The sequence below is a fragment of the Eurosta solidaginis genome, chromosome 2 (genome assembly GCF_040869045.1).
Source record: "Eurosta solidaginis isolate ZX-2024a chromosome 2, ASM4086904v1, whole genome shotgun sequence".
Lineage (NCBI taxonomy): Eukaryota > Metazoa > Arthropoda > Insecta > Diptera > Tephritidae > Eurosta > Eurosta solidaginis.
In genome coordinates this window covers 291,055,692-291,079,207 of record NC_090320.1, presented here as the reverse complement: position 1 = coordinate 291,079,207, position 23,516 = coordinate 291,055,692, and the positions used below count along the sequence as shown (strand labels likewise).

Sequence of the window (23,516 nt, the reverse complement as noted above, 5' to 3'; positions counted from 1 at the left end):
AATCTGTTATTTTAACAGAAAATATCATTAAGATTGATAAAGAATCTGTTATTTTTACAGAATATTGTTAACCTGAACCCAACAGTTTTTCCTCCGTTGTAACAACTAAACAAATTTGGTTTCTTGACAAAAAAAAAAAAACAAAAAACTCGGCTGAATTAACCATAATACGATCACTTTTACTGAATACCTGCTAGTTCAAGAACAACAAATTTGATTGGGTATTTTACATTTCTCTCGGTGTAGTAAAATTAATTTTGCAAAATAGTTGTAAAGCGTTATTTTGCTATGTTATATAAATCATGCTCTTTTTAAATTACTTAATTTTTCTACTTAGATCTATATGCACATAAGCTCTATTAATCTTTTACTCTAACAATAACAGAAAAACAAGTAAGCATATTTTTTGAGAAGCTCAATGAGCTGAAGTGTTCCAAAATCTTTTTGCTTAAACTATACTAAAAATGTCAAAGTGGTTTTTTTCAAGTCAATTTGAACCTGTAAAAGAGACACATACATAAACTCTTATCGAATTGAGAGAAAACAGCACAAGTATTGGAAGAGCGCGCTGTCTTTGCGGAGGAGATTAAATTTTTAAAGTAAAGAGCACAAATTACTCGAACATATATACACATATGCATATGTAGAATGCAACAGTGAATATGAGTTGCAAAAGGTATGAGAGAAGTAAATAAGCAGCTAATCGAGAAGGCAGTTTGCGAAAAGTCTAGACACTGGGAGAAATATACGAACGAGGCAATTGAGAGTATAAAAGTAGCTCAAGCGTAACAGTTTGACCTTAATACGTTATAAGTAAGTACGCGAATACATGGAATTGTGAAGATCTACTACCATTTTTAGACAGAATATTTGTGTTTATTTATTCGAGAGTTCAGTGATCCGAACGATAAGAGGAGCCGCAGAATTATCGAAAATTTTTAAAATTTGCAACTAAATACACAGATTAGGGCATAACTTAATTGCTCTGATTGGATGTCATTTTTGCAAGTATTTTATTGTTTTGGTTTTGCAATCCGTGTGCTGTTTACTAGACAAATATTCCACTTTTGCGGAAAAAATTTAAAATTTTTTGTTGCCTTATTACTTTCTGAATTTGGAGTGTTGAAGTTTGACTTCTGAATTTTGACTTCTGAAATTTAACTTCTAAACTTTGATTACTGAATTTTTTTTCTGAGTTTTGCGTTTTGAAATTTGATATCTGATTTTCTGAGTTTTTACTTCTGAATTTTGATTTCTGAATTTTGGCTTTCTGAAAAAATGTGTTTCTTAATTTATGGGGGGAGCCTGGAAATAGAGTGTAAAAATTATTATTTTCTGGGCTTTATTGATATACATATATGTTTTTAGTTATCGAAAGAGTAGAGAAATGATGAAAACTATATATTATAAAAGTCCGATATGGGAGATTCTGACAAACAACCAATAGAACATCACCCGTGTACAAAACTTCATTGAGATATCTCAAAAAATTCGAGTTTAGTATGCATTCAAAAGAACTTGACATGAATCGTAAAAATGTGTTAAGAATCGCATTTACTACAGTCAATGAAACATTTTAATGAATACTAATATGTGACCCGGCTTATGACTCAAAAAATTTTTTCCACTTTTTTCTGGTTTCGATAGTTTTTGAGACGCTCTTTCACGTGGTGAAAACAAGAAAGTCCTAATTTGCTTAGAAGTGTTCTGGAGATGATATTTTCATCTACTTCCATTTGACCTTCAGCTTGAAACAATCCTTGTAATTCGTCCTCGTAATTGATACCAACATCATCAAAATAATCATCATCATTCTCTTCGTTTTCACAGAAATATGTTTGAAAAACCTCGCTAAATTCTTCTTCGACAGACATTATTCACAAGCGACACACGTCCTACTCGTTCAGCATTGCTTTTAAATCTGAGCACTCACACGATTTTTTTTCGGTCAGAAACTGGTTTGTGCTTTGCATTGAAAAAAACATCGCTCTTTATATATAAACACGAACTTATCTCATTTATGCTCTTTTGCCTTTTTTGGTTGCCTTTTGGGAATGACTGTTCATAATGCAAAAGAAAAACTACTAAGAAACTGAAGAAATGCATTGTTTATCTTTAACAGCTGTTTCTCGCAATTTCTTTTTTGAGTCATAAGCCACCTTTTCCTAGGCCGGGCCACATATGCTAAATATTTTCCTAAAGATTCGACTAATGACCAGTTTGAGAATGTTTGACTGCCAGCGGGCAAGACGACTCTGCAACTGTTCAATACCCAAATTTGCAAAGGCCATTAAAATACAAATATGAGCCTATTTACACATATGTAGGTACACTTAACAATTTTCAATGATTATTTACAATGTTAACACTGATTGACGTAATGAACGTTCAACTTAAGGCTGGGTGAGCTACACAACTACATACATACGTGTTCAATTAGCACCCAATCGACGAAACTCGACGAGTCCACACAATAAATTTAATTCGTCTTTAAAAGTAATTTGCACATTTTTTGTTAACATATAATACATTTTTTATACTCCTCCACTATTATTTATTGCTGTAGTTAATAATTGATAATGCGCCCATAAATAATAATAACAGTTATAGGGCCATAGACAGTCAGTCAGTCAGTCATTCACCACGCACTATGACGCAGCCTAATCATTTGTGTTATGAGCGCTGGCAAAACGCTGGCAAACCAAAAATTCCATTGTCTAACGCTTTGACTGCCATTACAGCTATCCTTGTCGCAAATGGAACAATGCAATTCCATATTTTGATTTTCATCTGCACCGCTATTTTTGCCATTCTTATTAGCTTTACGGTTAACATGATTTTTGTTGTTGTTGCCATTATTGTCGGCATTGGCATTACGCGCTAATTCTGGTGGCCAACCCAATTTGTTGCCAAATATTTGACATGCATCCGAATCGGCGGTGTCCAATTGACAAAAGCGTGCTGTTACCATTTTGCTGGTGCGGTCTATTAGATTTATGTATAAAGGATTACATATAAAAAGAGTAGTTAATTAAGGAACAGTAATCACTTACTATCTAGGGCCACAACTTTTTGACAGTTCATGAGTGGACCATCTCTAGTGCCGGTGTCAAAATATTCAATTCGATTTAACTGAAAAAGCCATGTATAGGTTGTTCTCATTTTGTCGAGTGTGCATTCCTGTTGGGTGGATTATTTAAAGAGATATTTTTTTATGATTTCATATATTATAATATATTTATTATTATAACAAAAGTTTATGTTATCACCATTAATATATTTAAAAAATAAAATAAAAATTTGAATAGTATAAATACAAATGTATACATTTGGGGCTTTTTTCCACCCTTCCGCAAAAAGTATTGGTACAAGTAAGGAAGGCTAAGTTCGGGTGTAACCGAACATTACATACTCAGCTGAGAGCTTTGGGGACAAAATAAGGGAAAATGAACCTAGGGAAACCCTGGAATGTGTTTGTATGACACGGGTATCAAATGGAAGGTATTAAAGAGTATTTTAAAAGGGAGTGGGAAATAGTTCTATAGGTGAACGCGATTTCGCGATATCGCCATAAAGGTGGACCAGGGGTGACTCTAGAATGTGTTTGTACGATATGAGAATCAAATGAAAGGTGTTAATGAGGAGTTTAAAAGGGAGTGGCCCATAGTTGTATATGTGAAGGCGTTTTCGAGATATCGAACAAAATGTGGACCCGGGATGAACCAGAACATCATCTGTCGGGTATCGCTAATTTACTTATATATGTAATAAAACGAGCAGTATTCCTGCCAAGATTCCAAGGGCTTTCGATTTCGCCCTGCAGAACTTTTTCATTTTATTCTACTTAATATGGTTACACCCATTGTACAAAGTTTTTTCTAAAGTTATATTTTGCGTCTATAAACCAATCCAATTACCACGTTTCATCCCTTTTTTCGTAATTGGTATAGAATTATGGCATTTTTTTCATTTTTCGTAATTTTCGATATCGAAAAAGTGGGTGTGGTCATAGTCGGTTTTCGGCAATTTTTTATACCAAGGTAAAGTGAGTTCAGATAAGTACGTGAACTAAGTTCAGTAAAGATATGTCGATTTTTGCGCAAGTTATCGTGTTAACGGCCAAGCGGAAGGACAGACGGTCGACTGTGTATAAAACCTGGGCGTGGCTTTAACCGATTTCGCCCTTTTTCACAGAAAACAGTTAACGTCATAAAGTCTATGGCCCTACCAAATTTCACAAGGATTGGTAAATTATTCTTCGACTTATGGCATTAAAAGTATTCTGGACAAATTAAATTAAAAAGGGCGGAGCCACGTCCATTATGAAATTTTCTTTTATTTTTATATTTTGTTGTACCATATTATTACTGGAGTTGAATGTTGGCATAATTTATTTATATACTGTAAAGATATAAAATTTTTTGTTAAAATTTGACTTAAAAAAAAATATTTTTAAAAAGAGGGCGTGGTCGTCATCCGAGTTTGCTAATTTTTATTTAGCTCACATATAGTAATAGGAGAAACGCTCCTGCCAAATTTCATCATGATATCTTCGACGACTGCCAAATTACAGCCTGCAAAACTTTCAAATCACCTTCTTTAAAAAGTGGGCGGTGCTACGTCCATTGTCCAAAATTTTACTAATTTTCTATTCTAGGTCATAAGGTCAACCCGCGTACCAAATTTCATTAGTTTATCCGTCTTTGGTAATGAATTATCCCAATTTTTCGGTTTTTCGAAATTTTCCATATCGAAAAAGTGGGCGTGGTTATGGTCCGATTTCGTTCATTTTAAATAGCGATCTGAGATGAGTGCCCAGGAACATACACACCACATTTCATTTAGATACCTCCAAATTTACTCAAGTTATCGTGTTTATGGACGGACGGACGGACGCACATGGCTAAATAAATTTCTTTTTTCGCCCAGATCATTTTGACATATAGAAGTCTATATCCATCCCGATTAGTTTATGCCATTACGGTTTACCGTTATGCGAACAAAGTTAATATGCTCTGTTAACTCTGCTCAGCTGAGTATAAAAGTAAATGTAAGACGCGATAACCTCCGAAGAGATTTTAGGTCGAACTTCTCTTCCAATGTGCGTCGTGCTCCTTTAAAATTTTCCTAAAAATTTGTGTGATGGGACCTACTTGTTTTATGCCGGTTCCGAAAGTCATCTGCAAGGCAGAAGTGTTTTCACTAAGAGCTTTTCATGGCAGAAATACACTCGGAGTGCTTGCCAAACTCTGCCGATATACATATGCACTTGAACTTTATATGGACTACTAATTGTGTAACTTTATCTACACTTATGAAATTGTTGCGTAGAAAATTAGTACTGCTAAATTTCAGTACGCATTATATACAGTTGCAACTGAAGTGTGCGCCTCCATTTTATCACCTCACTATTCTCCACTTCTATGACCGAAAAGTGTGTTAGCCCACTTATTCGTCGCAACCGATTCAGCTATGTATATGTTATACACCATGACCAACAGAGGTGCGTTTCTCCGCTGTTTAGAACAACCCGTTTTGTAGCGAGTTATTTATTACTGCCGCTAGTCTTTAATAATTACCGCAAAGCACCTGTCTTACCTGTCATCAATATACCAAAAAACTATATGCTTTATTTTGCAATACAATATCTATTATGGACTTTCGATATTTAATACAAAAAAATATCTCGAACCTCAGATGCACTGCGTGATATATTTGATTTATCTTCAATTGTTACCAAAATGTCAACGAGATATTTTTTACATTGTTATTATCAATTTTTTAGGACCACCATTGTATGCACACGTAGTGCTATGATTGTTTAATATCTCATGGCCTATGTCGCCTGACCAGCTCAAAAAGTCTTGTTTTCATGAACAACTTTTGCTTTTTTCTGATCCGGGAAAAACTAAGGTGACTTGTCAGATTGGAGTTTCCTTTATCTATATATACGAAAAAAGGATGAGAACTATGTAAGTATGTATGCATGGGCTCCGAAACCTCTGCCTCGATTTTGATCAAACTTTCAGGATAGCTTCGTAGCAACCCAGGAGTGTTTTTGCGGGAAGTGCACCAGGGACCGATCTATTCCAAGAATTATTATTTATGAAGCACTTTGCTGAAATTTGTGCAGGGAGCCTTTTTATATAGGTAAATGATTGAGACATTCTGCTTTCAAAAAGTAGACGAAAACTTAAACTTATATATGATACGAGTTGCTTGAAATCTGGTACAGAGGTACCTGTTAAATAACTGTTTTAGAAAATTTTGTATATGGTGCAAATTATTATATGGGTACCTCTTCCTTCCTAAAAGTGAACAGGGGCCGTCCTTTTCTTTCGGCTTTCTTGAACTTTGGCGCAGGGGTAACCCTTTGACTAGATTAATATTTAAGATACTTTTGTAACACGTTATATTTATGGTGCGATTTCTTTGAAATTTATTATTAAGCTGTGTTTAAGCGACAAAACTATGAGTTTTTTCTTTCGTTTGTTTCATAAGCGCTGAAATTCTCATCCGGCTTATGAAATAATCTAAAGACATAGTTTTAGTTTTTAATTAAAAATTGAGGCTCTTCGAGTAGAAGATGGGGTGCCAATACCTCAGAGCCCAGTGCTCGCCTCAATATCACATTTTGAAAGGGGTCTTCAAATAGAAGATGAGGTGGCTCATTAGAGCGAAACTTCAGAGTTCTCTATGCTCGCCCCAAATTAAATAAATAGAGGTTTTTCTAGTAAAAAATGGGGTGCCAATACCTCAGAGCCCCCTGCTCACCTCCATATCACATTTTTAAAGGGGTCTTCAAATAGAAGATGAGGTGGCTCATTAGAGCGAAACCTCAGTATTCTCTATGCTTGCCCCAAATTAAATAAATAGAGGTTTTTCTAGAAAAAAAATGGGGTGCCAATACCTCAGAGCACCGTGCTCACCTCCATATCACATTTTTAAAGGGGTCTTCAAATAGAAGATGAGGTGGCTCATTAGAGCGAAACCTCAGAGTTCCCTATGCTCGCCCCAAATTAAATATATAAAGGTGTACCGATGCTTTGCATCGTCCCGTGTTTTAAATACACCATAAATAAAATTAAAAATAACAAACTTAATAAATTGAATACATTAAAATAAAGATAAATTAACTAAATAAAGGTCTACCGATGCTTTGCATCGTCCGTGTTTTACATACACCATAAATAACATTAAAAATAACAAACTTAATAAAATACAGTCCATTAAAATAATAATTTATAAAATTATAAATTTAAAAAATGCTTGGTTGCAATGGGCTTTGAACCCGCAACCCCAAACGTTTGAGTCGGGTACGTCATCCACTGTGCCACGACTCATACACCTACAAGCACATCAAATTACTCCCTTATAACTCACATTATACTGCTCGCCCTTAACTGCTCCACGCTTAGCTAGGTGGCATTTTATATTGATAAGTATTTAGGATACTTTTCCTTCCGAGAAGTGGCCAGGGCCTAACTGACTTGAAATTTGAAAAATAAGTAGCTTTTTACTTTGGAAGCAAGGAAAAAGGTATTGAAATATTTAGTTTTGGGCTCAGATTTCAGCATAACAGAGAATAAAATGTAATTTACAAATAATCTATTGGAGGATATCCCTCCTCTTCACAGCTAAATTGAAATCTGTGAAACTAAAACGGTAATATATTGACCGTATTGACTTTTTTGTTTTTTTTCCAATGTTATCCAGTATACAAGGCGATGCTTAGAATTTCGAATTCATCTTTAAATCTAGAATTATAGTATATTGGCCAATTAGTTCATTCTATGAACATGGCTTTAATGTCATTGAAAATAACACATTTTAGCGCTTCCAACGGTGCACAATTGTTTGTTTGACGTGTAGAAGTGTCTGAGAAACTGGTCAAAATTTACTGAAAGTTCGAGTTTTGTAGTTTTGTGCTAACCAGTGTATATTTAGCTATGGAAAAAGGGGTTTTGGTACAGATTTTGAAAGGAATTCTGCGTATGCTCGACCAGACCTATGATTTGATGTATGTACTTAATATCATGAGTATTCTATTTACATTGTTGAATGCCATTTAAAACGATGCGTTCCAGGAAATTTAAGTTTTTTGAGATATTGCGGTCTACTGCGTTTTCGTAGATCCCTTACAAATTCTGTGGCTAATTTCTTGGTAAAATCAGCTATATGAAAAAATTTCTGTTATACATATGTCATGTGAATCCATAAAAATGCATTTTATTTTTTTTTTTATAGAAAAGTTGAAGTTATAGACTAGCATGACAATTTCATAATAAAACCCAAACATTTTTGTATCTCTTTGTCAAATAACTACTACGCGATTTACAGGTGGAATTTAGAATTGTTAATTGGAGTTTCGAAAGCGTAATTTGGACTTTAGAACTGTCGATTGGATGAAAATATCATTTGGATTTTAGAAAGTATCAATTGGATTTAAGAAAAAGTCCTAAAGAACAAATTTACTCCCTCATAATCCATTTGACCTTTTCTGAAATCCAATTTGAAAGAATGAAGAAGAGGATTTTGGATTTTTGAATATGTAAATTGGGTTTTAGATGAATGAATATAACTTTTTTTTTATTACATTTTCTAAAATCCATTTGGTTTTTCCAAACATTCAAATTACCTTTTCTAAAAACCAATTGACAATTCTAGCCGCTTTCGAGAATCCAATTGAAAATTCTAAAATTCAATTGACGCTTTCGAAAATCCAACCAACTACTTTAAAATCCGATTAACTTTTTCTAAAATACAGTTCAAACTTTTTAAAATCCAACCTGAAATGATGTAGTCAACTTATTTCAGCCTCAGAATAAGTCAGCATATTGTAACTGTAACTTGAAAGTGAAAGCTCCGTCAAATAAGCAGTTTTTCATATAGATGAGTTTAAATCAATCTTATGCATTATCCATATAAAAATCTAATGTCTGATGCATGCATGTGGGCAATGAACTTCGAATCCAATCAAGAGTAAGAGTAAGGTTAGAAGTGATTCTAGGAGAAAGAGTAAGAGTAGCAGCAAAAGTAAGAAAAAGGGAAGAAGGAGAGCAAGAGTAAGGGTAAGAGTAAGAGTAATTGTAAGATTAAGAGTAACGGTAAGAGCAAGGAGAAGGGGAAAAGTAAGAGTGGGTCTCTATGGGTAAATGTGGGAGTAAGATTAAAAGTAAAACTACTATTAAGAGTAAACAAAAGTTATAATATGAATGAGAAGAAAAATAAACGTACGTTGCGAAGTAAGAGTGAAGGTAAGAGAAAGAAAGAAGCAACATTAAGAGTCCATTAAAGCCAATTTGTTTAAAATGAACCATAGAAAAAATCGACCCGCCCTATTCCTCATTCATTAAATAATGTACTTGCTTTTCTATCAACAAACCATTAAACCATGTCAAACTGAAGACACTTGCAAAAATCAGGGCCTGTATCGTGTGTTAAGATTCGTATCGAAATCAAGTTTTCACTCAAACATTAAATCAAAATAGCTCTGAAATCGTGAGTCCGAATAACGGCATATGTGAACTAGAGACTTCGCATACTAGTTTAATTTATAATTTATCATAAGTTGTATAAATAACTAGTTTCATATTTATTAATTGAGTGAAGAGAGGATTCCGGGACAAATCGTAACACACGATACGGCCCAGTAGACAAATATGAAAAAAAATATATATATTTTGAACGATTTCTCAGAATTCCGCTGTTTGCTCTAATTTGAAAATTATACTCAGCTGAGCAGAGCTCACAGAGTATATTAACTTTGTTCGTATAACGGTAATCCGTAACGGCATAAACTAATCGAGACAGATATAGACTTCTATATATCAAAATCTGGGCGAAAAAAGAAATTTATTTAGCCATGTCCGTCCGTCTGCCCGTCCGTCCGTAAACACGATAACTTGAGTAAATTTTGAGGTATCTTGATGAAATTTGGTATGTAGGTTCCTGGACACTCATCTCAGATCGCTATTTAAAATCGAAATTGGACTATAACCACGCCCACTTTTTCGATATCGAAAATTTCGAAAAACACAAAAAGTGCGATAATTCATTACGAAAGACGGATAAAGCGATGAAACTTGGTAGGTGAGTTTACCTTATAACGTAGAATAGAAAATTAGTAAAATTTTGGACAATGGGCGTGGCACCGCCCACTTTTGAAAGAAGGTAATTTAAAAGTTTTGCAAGCCGTAATTTGACAGTCGTTGAAGATATCATAATGAAATTTGGCAAGAGCGTTATTCCTATTCCTGTATGTGTGCTAAATAAAAATTAGCAAAATCAGATGACGAACAAGCCTACTTTTAAAAAAAAATTTTTTTTAAGTCAAATTATAACAAAAAATTTAATATCTTTACAGTATATAAGTAAATTATGTCAACATTCAACTCCAGTAATGCTACAAAAATAAAAGAAAATTTCAAAATGGGCGTGGCTCCGCCCCTTTTCATTTAATTGGTCTAGAATACTTTTAATGAAATTTAGTAGCGGCATAGATTCTGTGACGATAACTGTTTTCTGTGAAAATGGGCGAAATCGGTTGAAGCCACGCCCAGTTTTTATACACAGTCGACCGTCTGTCCTTCCGCTCGGCCCTTAACACGACAACTTGAGCAAAAATCGATATATCTTTACTAAACTTAGTTCACGTACTTATCTGAACTCACTTTATCTTGGTTTAAAAAATGGTCGAAATCCGACTATGACCACTTTTCGATATCGAAAATTACACAAAATGAAAAAAAAAAAAATGCCATAATTCTGTACCAAATACGAAAAAAGGGATGACACATGGTAATTGGATTGGTTTATTGGCACAAAATATAACTTTATAAAAAACTTTGTAAAATGGGAGTGACACCTACCATATTAAGTAGAATAAAATGAAAAAAGTTCTGCAGGGCCCTAGGAATCTTCGCAGGAATACTGTTCGTTGTATTACATATGTAACTAAATTAGCGGTACCCGACAGATGATGTTCTGGGTTACCCTGGTCCATATTTTGGTCGATATCTCGAAAATGCCTTCACATATACAACTAAGGGCCACTCCCTTTTAAAACCCTTATTAATACCTTTAATTTGATACCCATATCGTACAATAACATTCTAGAGTCACCCCTGGTCCACCTTTATGGCGATATCCCGAAATGGCGTCCACCTATAGAACTATGGCCAACTCCCATTTAAAATTTTCTTTTGATACCCATGTCATACAACCACATTCCAGGGTTACCCTAGGTTCATTTTCCTACATGGTGATTTTCCTTTATTTTGTCTCCAAAGCTCTCAGCTGACTGTGTAATGTTCGGTTACACCCGAACTTAGCCTTCCTTACTTGTTTTTGTTTGTTTTTTTCTTGTTTTTTATTTTTTATTCTACAGACTTTCACAATTGCCTTCACTTTCCAGAAAATCATTGAAAAATTATTGACACAGTTAATGTGGGAGAGCGCAACAAATTAAATGGCAGCCTTTGGTCGGAAAAAATCTTAAGTACATAGAACTGCCTGCCGTGAGAAGCGCACAGTTGAAATGGTTTGACTCTCCATTTGCCACGCCTGTTTGAGTGAAGTTATCTTCAGTTGTTGGTGCTTTTGACTCAAAATATCATTTTGGGCCACAAAAAATATACCCTGAATTTTCATGCGCAAATATTAATCTTTATTACTGGTCACTTTCCGTTTTGTGGCACTATATAGAGCATGAACTACATCAAACTGCTATCCCATGTAAATGACTAGGGGTATACATTTTTAATTACTTTTTATTATACGCTTCAAGGTTGAGTGTGGTTCCTTTTTTTGAAGTAAGATGATCTTTTGTTTTTTTTTTTTGTTTTTTTGGTACCTGCCGGTAATCTGACGACCAAAATTAGCGATCTTGTGCGGTTTTGGAAACACTTTTTTCGAGATATCCCCTATGGAATTATGGAATTATTTCCTAATTGGATAATTTAACAACTAACAAGCGCTCAACTTTATACTGGGTATGTACAAGATCACAAATAGTGACACATTTTGTACACACTCTTATACGAGTACACAGTCATCTTTAAAGTATGCAAATGTAAATATTTGCAATGTTCAGTGTTATTAATGTTTTGTACCTTGGCACTGTTTACGATAACCGGAAGTCTTCACGTCTACAGCATCATTCATGTTTGCATTTCTTTGTTTCTTTATTTTTATACTCAGCGTGATTTGCACACAGAGTATATTTACTTTGATTGGATAACGGTTGGTTGTACAGGTATAAGGGAATCGAGATAGATATAGACTTCCATATATCAAAATCGAAAAAAATTTGATTGAGGCATGTCCGTCCGTCCGTATGTCCGTTAACACGATAACTTGAGTAAATATTGAGATATCTTCACAATATTTGGTACACAAGCTTACCTGGACCCATAATAGATTGGTATTGAAAATGAGCAAAATCGGATGAAAACCACGCCCACTTTTTATATATATAACATTTTGGAAAACACAAAAAAATCTGATTATTTAGTAACTAATTCACCTAGAATGTTGAAATTTGACGTGTGGGCTGACACTGAGACTCTTGATAAAAATTTGAAAAAAAAAATTTGTAAATGGGCGTGGTACCGCCCACTTGTGATAAAATCAATTTTACAAATATTATTAATCATAAATCAAAAATCGTTAAACCTATCGTAATAAAATTCGGCAGGGAGGTTGCCTTTACTATAAGGAATGCTTTGAAGAAAAATTAATGAAATCGGTTAAGGACCACTCCCACTTTTATATACAAGATTTTTAAAAGGGTCGTGGATGAAAAAAAAAGCTATATCTCTGCAAAAAAGAGCTTTATATCAATGGTATTTCATTACCCAAGTGGATTTATAACAATAAATACTAAAAATTGCAAATTTAAAAAAATGGGCTTGGCACCGCTTCTTTTATGACTAAGCAATTTTCTATGTTTCTATGTTTACTCGAAGAAAAATTAACAGATCGTAATGAAATTGTGTACACATTTTTTCCTTATAGCAAAAAATATTTCTAGTAAAAATGGACGGGATCGGATAAAGACCACGGCAACTTAGATATAAAACAAGTTTAAAAGGGTCGTAGACTAGAATAATAGGGTATAACTTAGCACAAAATAGTTTTGAATCAATGATATTTCACTTATCAAGTTTTATTGTAAGAGGAAACGTGTTATATAGAAAAGTAATTTATCTGAAATGAAATGTACAATTGAAGCTCACGCTGAGTATATAATATTCGGTTACACCCGAACTTAGACACCTTTACTTGTTATTTTTGTTTTCAGGTAAACAATGATTCACATGCGACTGCGCCTAAAAGAACTCTAGAAATTTGTCGTAATCCCTATATTACGCAATTTGTTTTTACTGGCTGCCACAATTATTCAATTCTCAATTACTAATCCATACAAAACGGCTTGGAGGACTAGCATTCTTTCAATATTATACTGATATGATAATATTGAATGAAGAAGAGTAAAAGTTGTAACTTTGGCACAACAATTTGACCTCTCCATTCATTGATGGTTAGCGCTGTAGTGTTGGCGCACTGCCAGTGGTTTATATTTAGTTATTTTTATATACAAACAAATGCATATTTCGGAAGCTGCAACTAAAGATTATCTTGAATGAAACTTCATTACTAATGTAGGAAAGTAAAAACGGAACTTAAACAAGTGAAAGTAAATATGCGTTTGTGAAAATTTCGTTCTTTTTTTCTAACAAATATAAGCAAATATATGAATAAATGAGATGCCTACAATTTAGTAATTTGGTAAAAAATATCTTTTGGAATATATTTGGATGACTTTTACACGGTGTGCTTACATAGAACGCTTTGTTGCGTTGCCTCATCTGACAATTGATTTCAATATTAAATTTTCATGCACAAAGTTTGGGATGACATGTCGATAATTTATGGCGCTTTGCAAACGTAAAAGCAAAGCAACGCGATGAGCGTTCTATGTAAACGCGGCTTTAGCTATATTTTTATGTTTGTGCATATGTCTGTACTACTTTACGGTTGTTAGTTGTAATGTGTAAAAGTCACAACATCTGAAAGTTTTCACTACATTTTGGCAAGTCAAAACTGGATGGGAACTTTTTGGAATTGATTTCTTTAAAAGTATGCATTTAAATTGGCACACATTATTTTAATAAAATTTACTAATTTATTAAAATTTATGTTTCTATGAATTGGATTTTATCACATGACAAGTGTTACTCATACGCCCCGACACACTGCTATCGGCTCCCATTGAGGACGAAATTTTCTGCAGTGTATCAACATGCTCTTTATACCTTTCATGAAAATGAAATGGTATATTAATTTCGTCATGAAACCCAAAATTGTAAGTCCGTAAAGGAAAATAGATAGACCCACCATTAAGTATACCGAAATAATCAGGTTGAAGAGCTGAGTTGATTTAGCCATGTCCGTCTGTCCGTCTGTCTGTTTGTATGCAAACTAGTCCCTCAATTTTTGAGATATCTTGATAAAATTTGGTGAGCGGGTGTATTTGGGACATTTGTCGGAACCGGCCGAATCGGACCACTATAGCATATGTCCTCCATACAACCGATTTTTCAGAAAAAGAGGATTTTTGTAATATCTTACTCAATTTAACAGATTGAAGCTTCAAACTTCACCATATAATTTCGTAATTTGCACATATTGTTGCCTGAAAAAATTAATGAGATCGGTCGTATATATAGTTTATATCCCCCACAACCGATTGTTCAGATAAGAAACTTTTCGTAATTACTGCCCTATTTTAAGAGCTAGAGGTCCCCCAGCGGGTTAGGGGGGGTCAGAATATACCCGCGGTAGGTATGCCTGTCGTAAGAGGCGACTAAAATACCAGATTCAAGGGGCTGTGTAGCGCAACCCTGCAGGTTGCCAGCGCAACATATAGCTTCTCCAAACCCAATTGTCAACCTCACCTATCCGCGGCGAATCCTGTTTCACTAACAGACGAGGCTCTGGCGACCCTAAGCTCCTTATGGAACTTGGGGTTGGGGAGGGAGGGGATGGCCTGAAGGTTTAATGTGGCCACATAAATCGTTCCCGAGATGGTCGGGCCAGCACCTTAATGGTGCTGTGGTACCGGAGCGTACCGGATCTGTATCCGGCGAAGGACCATCACATCGATAACACTCCCCAAAGCCTTCGGGGAGCAACCTTATCGCTACAACAACAACAACACAAGAAGAGCTAGAGGCTTCAAATTACAACGAATGCTTACGTATATAGCATATATTGTTGTCTCAAAAATCATACAGATCGGTGGTATATATAGTATATATATGGTGGTATATATAGTATATATATATGGTATGTATATATATTTTCGCAATTTTAGCCCCATTTTAACAGCTAGAAGCTTCAAATTTCACTGAATGCTTACGAATATAGCATATATTGTTGTCTGAAAAAATCATAGAGATCGGTTGTATATATAGTATATATCTCATACAACCGATTGTTCAGATAAGAAACTTTTCGCAATTTCCACCCCATTTTAAGAGCAATAAGCTTCAAATTTCACCGATTGCTTACGTATATAGTATATATTGTTGTGTCAAAAAATAATAGATATGGGTGATATATATAATATATATATGATGGTATATATAGTATATATATATTTTTTTTTTCGCAATTTCTACACCATTTTGACAGCTAGAAGCTTCAAATTTCACCAAATGCTTACGTGTATAGCATATATTTTTGTCTGAAAAAACATAGAGATCGGTGGTATATATATTATATACTTCATATAAACTGTCATTTTTGCCCCTTTTTTACGGATAGAAGCTTCAAAATTCATAAAATTTCATCAAATAGTTACGTTTACGTCATATATTGTTGAAATACGTGATTCGTAGTCATAGTTTTTACATGCAGACCACAAAAACCGTAAAGCTTTGCATCCTCACACAAAGTACCTACCAATTTTTTATTTTATATTTATCTTAAAAATCGTTTAGGTATGTAGATCTGTTCACTATATATTTCTTATCTTATACATCCGATTATTCGGAGATTACGAATGGGATAAAATTATTGTTCAGCCCCATTCACGAAAGGTATGAAGTCTTCGGCACAGCCGAAGACAGTCCCGTCCTTACTTGTTGGTTTTGTTTTTGAAAAAAAAAAAATAAAATAATAATAAAATAAAATAAAATACCGTATCTAAAAATTATCCGAAATTCGAATTTTTTCGAAGTTATACCATTTTGGTTTTGCAAATGTTTCACACACTTGCTGGTGATCACTTTCACTTTCTGTTTATTATTTTAAAAATTACGAAATATTTTTTTTCCGAAAGCTATGGGGGAAAATAATCTTATTTATGACTTCGCCAAACTTTGATCAAGGTTTTAATTTTTTTTCATTTTAATTCTTTTGTAATGAATTGCTCTCCAAAAAAAAAAAAAAAAACATGAAAATATTTTAACGGACACAAGTTATTTCCACTTTTCTTAAAAATCGCCATATTTCCCAGGGAATCTCAACTGTTCTGAAATTCAAAGCATCCTTATTTCATATATTATGTGAACCTAAATTGGCGTCCCATCGGACTCCTCCTTAATAGGAGTCCGATCAGAACCCTAAATAGAAATTCGATTCGACTTCTATTACGCCCACCACTTACTACTTAAACTACTCTTTTCGAAATCATTTTTAAGCACTATATAACGGATTAGGATTGCCCTATTCAGGGCTGGTTTTCAACATCAGGCTGTAAAAATGGGGTGTCATATTGGGAAGCCTTGTTGAAAAGCACAATATTTTGAAAGAAACGCCTTAAAGGTTATCCATACACACTGACATTTACACAGATCAATTGTGGACTGAATCAAGAACCTTACCATAGAACAGTAGGCGTAGCGCTAGACTTATCAAAAGTCTTTAAAATAGTTAATCACAACACGTTATTGCAAGATTTGGAAGAGCCCTCCCTTCCTCCGAGTCAAAAAAGGTGTTTGGCAAATTATCTGTGTAGTTGGTAGGCATCGGTGTAGTTCAGGAGCGTAGCATCAAAACTAAGAAGAATTAAACAAGAGATGCCACAGGGTGGTATCCTATCCACACTTTTATTTAAATTTTACATATAGAAGCTCTCTTCCCCACCAGAAGCAGTTATTACTGTGTCCTAAGCGTATGACTACACTATAATGGCAACAGGTGTCGGCCCATCCATCCATGAGCTATGCTGTAATATCAAAGGCAATCTTCCCATTTTTTGTCGTTTTTCACCTCACAAAATCTGACACTTTCACCGACCAAATCGTTGGCGACTTTATTTACAACGTGGATTTGGCAAATGCCGACCATTTCGAACATCGCGTCGACGACATTACGCTTCCGAATATCTTACATCCAAAAATACTGGGTGAAACATTCCATCAGGAACTACAGCCAAGTATAGAAGCGCAGCAAAATCCTTAAGTTTCATGTCGACATTGGGACAAAGATTAGAAAACGTCCTCAACCACTTATAAATCAATTGACCAGCCAGTGCTACGTGTCCCCAATATGGTCGGCGAGCTTAAAGAAATACACTGGAGAAACTGCATGCATGTCAAAACACCGGGCTCAGAACTGCGACGGGATGTCTTCTTATCTTTTTTTATGTCCGCAGAACATCAACTACACAGTGAGGCGAGAATACTCCCTATAAAGAGAAAAATTAAATGCTGAACAAACAGTGTCTGCTGAATACCCAGAAATCTGAGCATCACAACAGACATTTTATTGAAGAGGCCCCGCCTCTCAATATACATCACTAAAGTCACTCTAGCTCAACTTCGAACTGGATTCTATAATAGGCTAAACTCTTACTCCAGGGACAACCCCGTTATACCCAATGTATGTCCCGCTAGTAATGTGTCCCCACAACGCCTCTAACATCTCTTACGCCGTGGTCCCCTGTTGAAACTGCAAATTGTCTCGACCTTCCGTTAAACTGACCGCGCAATCGTTGATTGTAAGCCGAAATAATTGCAAATTTTTACAGCCTTGTGAGTTACCAATACATACACAAACTATGGACATACCCTGCCTATATAGCTTCCTTAAGAGTATGTAGTTTAACTATAAATATACTTACCTCAGCCACAATGCTCCTATTGGATTTTAAATTTGCACAGCTGGGATTATCGCTGGAATCACAAACAAAACATTTGATCGCTGCGCCTAAAATTGTGCCATATTTTTTTTTTTTAAGATTTCACCAAAAAAAGTAAGGATCCCCCGAAGAGCAGCAATGAAGAGGTAAGTAAAAAAACAAACAATTATTTTTAATTTGAATTTATTATTTGTTGTGAGCTGGTTTTTGTTTGTTTTTGGACAGTGCCGAATTCAGGCCGTGATTGTTGACAATTTTAATAATTAATTTGCAATTGTTTCTCAAACTTTTCATGTTTATAGGAAAGTTGAGGCTAAGACAACAACATAAGCCACGAGCCAGAATTTGGATATTAATGTGCTATTTTTTTTTTTCTCTTTGAAACTAACACTTTTTATGAAATGAAAAATTTTTAAATAATTTTTCGTGTTTACAATATTATGTTTTCTTGTTTTTGTAAATCATTTAAAAAAAACCATTACAATCATCGGTTTGTCAGCATAGCTTGAATAATTTATGTATATCGTTAGCTGAAAGTGAAAATGTGCTAAGTCACTTTATACGAATTTTACAGGAGACGAAAAAATGAATAATTTTTGAAATAACATTTTTTTCAAAACTGTGAATGAGGATACCTTAGTTGCAATACTTTTGAGTGTGGAAGCTTTGAAAAATATAAATAAAAATCATGTATGCTAACCCAGCAGCTATTTTATGACTTATAACAATTTCCGCACTCAAAACAAATTTTTTTCTTCTGACTTAGCACTTTTTATTCAATATGTTTCCCCATCACTCCAACCCTTTAACAATTGAAATATAACACTAAAACTATATATTTCACAAAAAAGACTATTTATTTGTCAAACTATTTCTAACAGTTCTGATCTGGTCTCTTTTGCCGGATGGTGCGCAGACAACAATTTATTTTTAAATTCAAACAAATGCTGTGTTGTATCTTATTCCAAAAAGACAACTGCCACATACTTTATCTACAAACTAAATGCTAAATCTCTTAATCGTTGTCAAAAGAGTAAAGGCTTGGGTGTGACTCCAAACTCTCTTTTTCTAGTCACATTGACTTCATTGCTTCAAAATTTGTTGCAATGGTTGGGTTCAGTAGACGTAACACCAGTCATTTTAAGGACCCTATGACGTTGAAGGCACTTTATATATCCTTGATCAGAAGTGGTCTTGAATATTCCTCAATAATATGGAGTCCTTTCAATAAATCTAACTCTTATAAAATTGGGAAAGTTCAAAAAATTTTTGCGAAAATTGCTTTACGTATGCTTCACTGGCCAGACGGCCTTCCACCATATACCAGCAGGCACAAATTGCTTGGTCTTCAGGCTTTGCATGGCAGAAGAACTTTTATCTCACTCATGATTGCCTGTAATACAATAAACTTAGCATAAATTGCTCTGATTTATCTAATTTGTTCACTCCATACATTCCATTGCGTGATCTTCGGCATAATGTCGAAATAACTCATAAAACTGGCGCAAGGGTGCGCAAATGGCGGACGAGGCGATACATGTGTACACAGATGGTTCCAAAGCAGTGGAAGGAGTAGGGTCTGCAGTATACTGTGCTGATCCGGAAATAAGCAGATCCTACAGGCTGCCGGATTACTGTAGCGTTTTCCAAGCGGAAATATTAGCCGTAACCAAAGCAGTAGAAACGTTGGAAGAGAATAGCTTAAGCTGCAACCGTGTTAACTTTTATATTGACAGTCAAGCAGCAATTAAGGCAATAATCTCGCATAGCACAGCATCTAAATGCGTGTTAGAGTGTAAGCAGTCCCTGGAGAGAATCGGACAGGGAGAAGCATACATCTATATTGGGTCCCAGGGCATATGGGAATAGATGGGAATGGAAAAGCGGACGAACTAGCTAAAAAGGGCGCATCCCTTGAAGCTTGCTCCGTAGACGTCCCCATTAGACTGGACGGGGTTAAGCGAAGGCGAGAGTTGCACATGATCGACTATGCGGAAAAGGCGTGGGTTCAAGCGCGGGGTTGTAAAGTGTCGAAGATTATGTGTAGGTCTTACAACCTTAGACTAACAAAGTTGCTTCTATCATTAAAAAGAGAGGACTGTAGATTCATGACAAGTATTCTGACTGGACACTGCCTTCTGGCGTCACATGCCTTTAAATTAGGCTTGGCCAGTGATAGCAGATGTTGGAAGTGCGGGTTGGAAGAGGAAACGATCGAGCACGTTCTGTGCTCGTGCCCTGCACTTGCCAGGCTAAGACTCCAGCTATTAGGAGTGATGCAGCTGTCATATGTAGAAGCAGCAGGTGGCTTAAGTCCTAGGAAGCTTCTAGTATTTGCCAAGAGGACGGAGTTATTATTATTAGTAACATAGGTCCTGGTTTTTGATAGGGTTTTTCAGTTTGGTTGTTAGACAAACTTCTGATAACACTACGGACTCAATCAGTCTATGTGAGGTCCTCATGGACCGGCCAGTTCAACTTAACCTACGATAACTCATAAAACGAATTATGCTATGAATGAACCTATAACTAGGAATATACATCTAGCAAATCGATTCAGTAGTGTCATTAATTTTAATAACAGCTAATATAAGTTGAAGGTTGAACTGTTTTCTATTTTTAACTAGTCTGTAAGAAAGTATGTAGTTATCGACATGTAAGAATTGAAGTAGATTATGGTCAGCGCAAAGCATTTATCAAACACCAAAGGCATGTTCAATTGGCTGACTAACTTCAAGGGGTTGTGATCGCAACCCTCTCAAGGGGTTGCCAGCGCAATATATAGCTTCTCCAACCCAATTGTCAACTTCACCTAACCGTGGCGAATCATGTTTCATTGACAGCTGTGTCTCTGACGACCCCAAGTTCCTCCCCATTCCAAGATCTAATAATAATAATAATAATACAACAACAACAACAAAGCTTGTGCTTTTAGACTGAATGAATTAAATAAATAAATAAAATGCGCGCACAAAGAAATGACTAGTAATTCAGATTTATATTATTGACAGGTTTACTTAGCACATTCTTTTTAACAGCTGACGACTTAGCACATTTACACATCATTGCCCACAATAAGTAAAAATGAAAAATTAAAACATTTTTTATGTGATCGATGTATTTTGAATTCAGTTTTAAAACTGCATTAAAAAACATTTTTTCAAAAAAAGTGACTTAGCACATTTTCACATTAAGCTAACGACATATTTAAAATTTTAGTTTGGCTTTTCACATTTATTTTTTGTACACAAGAAGAATAGCAAGAGGAAATATTTCGTTGATACTTTTTTATTGATCACATTTTTTAAATACATTTTTTATATATTCAAAAATATATTTTCCAACATATGTTTTTTTTTTTTTTTGTTGTTTAACTCTGATATTATCATCTTTAATTTTTAACTAAATTTTTTTTATTTTCTTTTTCCAAAATTACACTCACCATTTTGAATACACTGCAATAGTAAGAAAACCGTTAAAATTACCAAATCTCGCATATTTTTAGGCGCATAATAATATCGATATATTGCCATGCTAAAAAAACCCAACAGCACTTTTTATTTTTTAAGAAATCGCCCAAGCTTTTTTTGATTCACGATTTTGAATCAACTGCTGCTATAAATAGAACTTTTTTTTTTTTAGTTTTACAAAAATACCACACGAAAGTGAGCTTCTACATATGAGCTCCGGAACGCGACTCACTACTAACTACGTATGCTTCTCGTGCGCGTTTTTAATCCTTTGCGAGACACAGCGTTTTTCCAACTAAATTCAATCAAACTAAATTGAAGCTGAACGCCAAGCAGCAGCGACTGGCTGCCATAAACTCATACGGTTCGTTTCAAACCGAAGTGCTGTAGGCGAATCCTGTCGGCTTTGAGACACGAAGTAGTTTCAAATTTTGCAAAAGCAGCAACTTAAGTTGCAAAGTAAAGTATGAACCAACTTTTGAAAGTTACTTTTCTTTTCATAGCACCAAGAAGTAAGTAATTTTTTTTTATACTCAGTTGAGCAGAGCTCACAGAGTATATTAACTTTGATTGGATAACGGTGGGTTGTACAGGTATAAAGGAATCGAGATAGATATAGACTTCCATATATCAAAATCATCAGTATCAAAAAAAAATTCGATTGAGCCATGTCCGTCCGTCCGTCCGTCCGTCTGTCCGTTAACACGATAACTTGAGTAAATTTTGAGGTATTTTGATGAAATTTGGTATGCACATAGGTTCCTGGGCACTCATCTCAGATCGCTATTTAAAATGAACGATATCGGACAATAACCAGGCCCACTTTTTCGATATCGAAAATTTCGAAAAATCGAAAAAGTGCGATAATTCATTACCAAATACGGATTAAGCGATGAAACTTGGTAGGTGAGTTGAACTTATGACGCATAATAGAAAACTAGTAAAATTTTGGACAATGGGCGTGGCACCGCCCACTTTTAAAAGAAGGTAATTTAGATGGCAGGAACGTTACCCTTATTACTATATGTCTGCTTAATAAAAATTAGCAAAATCGGAGAACAACCACGCCCCCTTTTAAATTTTTTTTTTTTTTAAATTCAAATTTTAAAAGAAAAGTTAATATCTTTACAGTATATAAGTAAATTATGTCAACATTCAACTCCAGTAATGATATGCTGCAACAAAATACAAAAATAAAAGAAAATTTCAAAATGGGCGTGGCTCCGTCCTTTTTCATTTAATTTGTATAGGATACTTTTAATGCCATAAGTCGAACAAAAATTTACCAATCCTTGTGAAATTTGGTAGAGGCTTAGATTCTAGGACGATAACTGTTTTCTGTGAAAAAGGGCGAAATCGGTTGAAGCCACGCCCAGTTTTTATACACAGTCGACCGTCTGTCCTTCCGCTCGGCCGTTAACACGATAACTTGAGCAAAAATCGATGTATCTTTACTAAACTCAGTTCACGTACTTATCTGAACTCACTTTGCCTTGGTGTAAAAAATGGCCGAAATCCGACTATGACCACGCCCACTTTTTCGATATCGAAAATTACGAAAAATGAAAAAAATGCCATAATTATATACTAAATACGAAAAAAGAGATGAAACATGGTAATTGTATTGGTTTATTGACGCAAAATATAACTTTGGAAAAAAAATTGGTAAAATGGGTGTGACCCCTACCATATTAAGTAGAAGAAAATAAAAAAGTTTTGCAGGGCGAAATCAAAAGCCCTTGGAATCTTGGAAGGAATACTGTTCGTGGTATTACATATATAAATAAATTAGCGGTACCCGACAGATGATGTTCTGGATCACCCTGGTCCACATTTTGGTCGATATCTCGAAAACGCCTTCACATATACAACTAAGGGCCACTCCCTTTTAAAAC

The 23,516-nt window shown here is 34.9% G+C and overlaps 2 protein-coding genes across 2 annotated transcripts in view; both read right to left on the bottom strand.

Moving 5' to 3' along the window:
• Positions 1 to 23,516, bottom strand: part of LOC137241889 (uncharacterized) — a 111,878-nt gene that overhangs the window by 25,805 nt on the left and 62,557 nt on the right. The window lies entirely within an intron of this gene.
• witty (without maturity) lies at positions 400 to 21,882 on the bottom strand. The gene is made up of 4 exons (XM_067768499.1): positions 21,594 to 21,882; positions 18,134 to 18,219; positions 3,054 to 3,180; positions 400 to 2,985 (listed from the first exon to the last, which is right to left on the bottom strand). The coding sequence occupies exons 1-4, from the start codon at positions 21,682 to 21,684 to the stop codon at positions 2,639 to 2,641; spliced, it is 651 nt and encodes a 216-aa protein (XP_067624600.1). The 5' UTR covers positions 21,685 to 21,882; the 3' UTR covers positions 400 to 2,638.